General features: G+C 42.2%; 1 protein-coding gene across 4 annotated transcripts in view; it reads right to left on the bottom strand.

Annotated features, from left to right (window-relative positions):
- Positions 1-4,478, bottom strand: part of Sfmbt2 (Scm like with four mbt domains 2) — a 183,418-nt gene that overhangs the window by 158,237 nt on the left and 20,703 nt on the right. For all 4 annotated transcript variants that reach the window (XM_055593892.1, XM_055593894.1, XM_055593893.1 and 1 more), the window contains exon 2: positions 3,051-3,194. In XM_055593892.1, the coding sequence (XP_055449867.1) occupies positions 3,051-3,147 (97 nt within the window). In that variant the 5' untranslated portion in view covers positions 3,148-3,194. The remainder of the gene's footprint in view (positions 1-3,050; positions 3,195-4,478) is intronic.

The raw sequence follows: 4,478 nt of genomic DNA, 5'->3' as shown, positions 1-4,478 counted from the left end.
ATCAAATATGACTTATTTTGCACATCCAGAAATCTCATCTGGAAAGGGGGGGAAATGGCCTTCAACAGTAAGGTTCTGAGCATCCCTAAGCATGTCCCAGTGAGTCACGGACCAGATCTCTTCATAAACGACTCTAGAAAAGAAGGGAGTTTAAGTTTCAACAAGTTGAAGAAATACCAGCTTGAAGAATCATACTTTACCATGTAATCATGTTTTAATGCTCAAAACTAGATGTGGTTTTAAGACTAAATCGGTCTTCTTAGTCTATTAAAGTTCTAGACTCTCTTCTAAAATCTGTGGTGCTATGTGCCAAACATAAACTGACAACATGGTTCCCCACACAAGACCACACCCACCAACATTGTAGGACGGGTGGGAGAAGGGCACATAGACCCCAGCCCTAGTTGAAGAACTACAGGCAGTGATGGCTATAAAGAAAGGGAGAGTCTGTTTCTCTTTGTTTTTTCCAGGACAAGCTCGCTGATAGTTTCCCCATGCCCACTGGGTCAGCTCTATACTCAAGTAGAGTATATACTCTATACTCTATACACTAACGGGAATCAATGGAGTCTATAGGTACATCAACATTGACAATGGAGAAAGAAGACATAAATTTGAGAAGGGCAACAGGGAAACACAGAAGGAGCTGGGAGGTGGAGGCAGGATGAAAATACATTGTACTCATCTATGAAAGTCACACACAAAAAGGTTAATTTAATCAAAAGAAATAACAGCACCCTCAAAGCCTCCTTCAGACAAGAACATACTGAAATACTAAAAAACAGGGATGCGTAAGCCCACAGCACAGTGGGTCAGAAGCTGCTAAATATAAACATAACTTGTTATTACTTAGAAATCTTAGTATTAAAGATCGGGACATCTTGCATGATTTAAACCATCCACTACACGAAAAGTCAAGAACATGAATGAGTATCTATGATGGGCTTTCAGCCTGGAATCCCCCAGACTCTGATATCATTTTGAAGAACTTGTCAGGAAGAATAACTTCCTGACAGTAGATTATCAGTAATGAGCTTCAGAATCTACTTAATGCTAGAGAGAATTGTGGCAGCTGCGTGAAAATGAAAACTTATCACTGAAAATGACACAGCCACAGACAGCAATGCGTTGCAGAGGATGCACTGTAAAAATACAGGAAATGCCCAGAACTTCCAAAGGGTAAAACGACTTCACTCAGTAGGCATAAAAAAGAGACTGTAGCTTGATAGCAGAGGGCCTGCCTAGCATACTCAAAGCCATTGGTTCAATCTTCAGCATCATATTTTTAAAAAGTACAAGTGTGGCTAGAGACGTGCCCCAGTCAGTGAAGTGCTTGCTGTATAGCCATGAGGACCTGGGTTCGGATCCAGCATCCACAGGAGACCAAAGCACAGTAGTACATGCCTGTAATCCTGGTGCTGGGGAGGCAGAGAGACTCGCAGGCTAACCAGTCCAGCAAAACTGGCAGACCCTCTCGGTCAGCAAGAGACCTTTCCTCAAAAAATAAGGTGGAATCCTGGTGAAAAGGTTCAAGGGTGAAACCGCTTGTGGCAGAGGCCTGATAACATGGATATAAAAGTTGTCCTCTGACCCCTGCATGTGACTCACAAATTTCTGCCTGAATTGTTATTAATAATCACTAAAAATAAGTAAGGTGGAGAGCAACTGAAAGAGATGCCTGAGGTCAACAGCATGTACAAGCTTGCACTCGAGCACACATAAACACACACAGAGACACACACACGAGTAAGAAGCCAAATCTACATTTCAACAAAAGAACAATTAGTATGAACCTTCAGCCCAGGGGTGAGGGTCTCTCAGAGAAGTATTTCCATTTTTCTGCAGAGGACCAAGGTGCCTGCTGTGCTTGTTCCTTACTCCTTTATGTGCAGAAAAACTAGGAGGACTGGCCTGGTTCTGAAACAGATACTGTGAACCTTTGTCCTAAGATACTCACCTTCTACAGTTTTACGGATAAAGATAAAATGGAGAAACCTAATCTAGTAAGGTCAATGATATCAAGCAATTTTTTACTCCAGCATTGACGAGTTTGATGAAATCCCAAAGATGGAGCCAGCAAGATGGCTCAGCAGGTAAAGATGCTCACTCCCAGGCCTGAAGACTGAGTTTAATCCCCAAGACCTACATGGTAGAAGAGACCTCATTCCTCCAAGTTGTCCTCTGACTCTGACATGCACATGTGCACCATGACATATGAGTGAACACACACACACACACTTCATTATTTTAAAGTGAACACAAACCTGATAATCTCATTAGACAATGGTCAACTCTCCCCCCTAAGTTAATGGGCGACATTTTGTCTCAATTCACTGTTGCAAATATTAATGATTCATAAAGCTCTCTTGCCCTTATTTAATTTGCCGATATATAAATCATGCACTTCTATTTTCAGAAAAAGAATATCCTTTTAAAAGTAAATCAGTGCACAAATATTTTAAAGATGCATTTATAAATCCATTAAACATTAAAATCCAATCAAACAGTATGGTTTGGTTTGGTTTGGTTTGGTTGCTTTGTTTTATCTGATTACATCACACAAATTCAAAAACCTAAATTCCTTTCACACTACAGACTTTGCAAAGACCTTCTCTCTACTTCGGAGAGGACAGCAGTGATGTCTAAACCTATGCTTCTTCTTTTCCCATTCAAAGTAACCTGGGACAACTGAGGTGCAGCACAGAGGGATGGTGCAGTCACAAACTGTGAGAGCACCATGACATCTGGTGGGACAGCACAGATACTCACAAACACACACTAGCCGAAGATACTGAGACCTGGACGCGCTGTATCACCTCACTGCAACCTAGCCCACTCTGTCTCGGATGGTCAATATTAACACTGACCCAAAATCTATGTAACATGAAGACTGCCGTACCCTGTGGCTTGGCTGGGACAGCAAATGCCACAAACCAGCGGCAGCGGTAGATGAGACCTAGAAATGTGTCCTCATTGTTCCCTGAGCATCTCAAGAAAATGAGCCAAATTTCAAAAAAAAAAAAAAAAAAATCAAATATACAGAGTCCTACCTGAATCAAGATCCCCATTCCCATTTGCTGGGCCGGTTTGCTTTTCCAACAGTGAGGATGAGTTCTGCATCTTGGAAACTGGCAAGTGTCTCTCCATGCTGATAAGTGTGCCCTCTTCCCTTAATTCATTCTTCAGGAAGTTATCTAAGGACAACCAAAAACAAAAGATCAGAGCCCTCTAGTCAGATTTGCCATGTTAACCCACTTAGCTTGTAGCATTTCAGAAGCAGAGTAAAGCAGTTGCCAAGTGGAAATACCAGGAATTAGACCGACGGCACATCACATCTCTACACCGCGTCAACAACAAAGGTCATAGCACAGCAAAGCTAATTATTTTCTAGAGGTCATTAGCACCACTCACATGGACACATTTTTCACCAGCAAATATGGTCCAACTACCAGCCCCCCTGCCAACATCAGACAGGTAGCTAGCCATTTCTCCTCTGCTGCCGTGATGCCACAAACCCACCTCAGCCTCGGGGCCCCATATCCAGTCCAGTCCTGTATCACAGCAAATAGGGACTAAGAACAGTTCTATAAACCTTGGCACAATGGTTTGCTCATTTTCACAAATCAGAAATGGGTAAGACTTTCCCCATCATACAACAGCTCTGCCAGTCCTCATTTATACTCTGTTATGTCTGGAAAGAGAAAAGAGGTATAACTACAGACAGGTCCCGTAGAATCCTACAACCTTGATCATCTGTGGCCCATGGGATAGCAGGAGCAGCCTTTAATAAGGCCAGCTACCTTCAGCTCTGGTGGACAGCACAAACACCTGGCATTCTTAAAGGTTTGCTTGTTTGTTTTGTTTTTTTCAAGAGAGGTTTTCTCTTTGAAGCCCTGGCTGTTCTGGAAATCACTTTGTAGACCAGGCTGGCCTTGAACTCAAGAGATCAGCCTGCCTCTGCCTCCAAGTGTTGGGATTAAAGGTGTGTGTCACCACCCTGCCGCAAACAGATCTTTATTTGTTTGGGGCTAAGGACGTGGCTCATTTGGGAGACCGCTGGCCTAAAGTGCATGAAGCTCTAGGGGTGATATCCAACACCGTATAAACTGGAAGTGACAGTGCACACCCGACATGCCAACACGCAGAATTTGTGAAGGAAAGCAGGAGGATCTGAAGCTCAAGGTCAACCCTGGCTTCATGGCAAGTTCAAGGCCAGCCTGGGACACTCTCTAAAAATGTTTTTACTCTATATGTAATTACATATACATATTATATAGCATAGTAATATACATATTATATGGCATGTAAACTGTTTATATATATAATTTGTAAATATATGTATAATTCAAGGTGCTCTTCTATTTCACATGTGGATAAAAACTGAAGTCAGCAAAAAGGCAAAGGTGGACAGAAAGAAAGAGAGAGAGAGAGAGAAAGAAAGAAAGAAAGAAAGAAAGAAAGAAAGAAAGAAAGAAAGA

This window comes from Psammomys obesus, unplaced genomic scaffold, assembly GCF_907164565.1.
Source record: "Psammomys obesus unplaced genomic scaffold, mPsaObe1.curated_primary_1811, whole genome shotgun sequence".
Taxonomy (NCBI): domain Eukaryota; kingdom Metazoa; phylum Chordata; class Mammalia; order Rodentia; family Muridae; genus Psammomys; species Psammomys obesus.
Note: the sequence above shows the minus strand (reverse complement) of the source record. Positions and strands in the feature narration are given on the sequence as shown.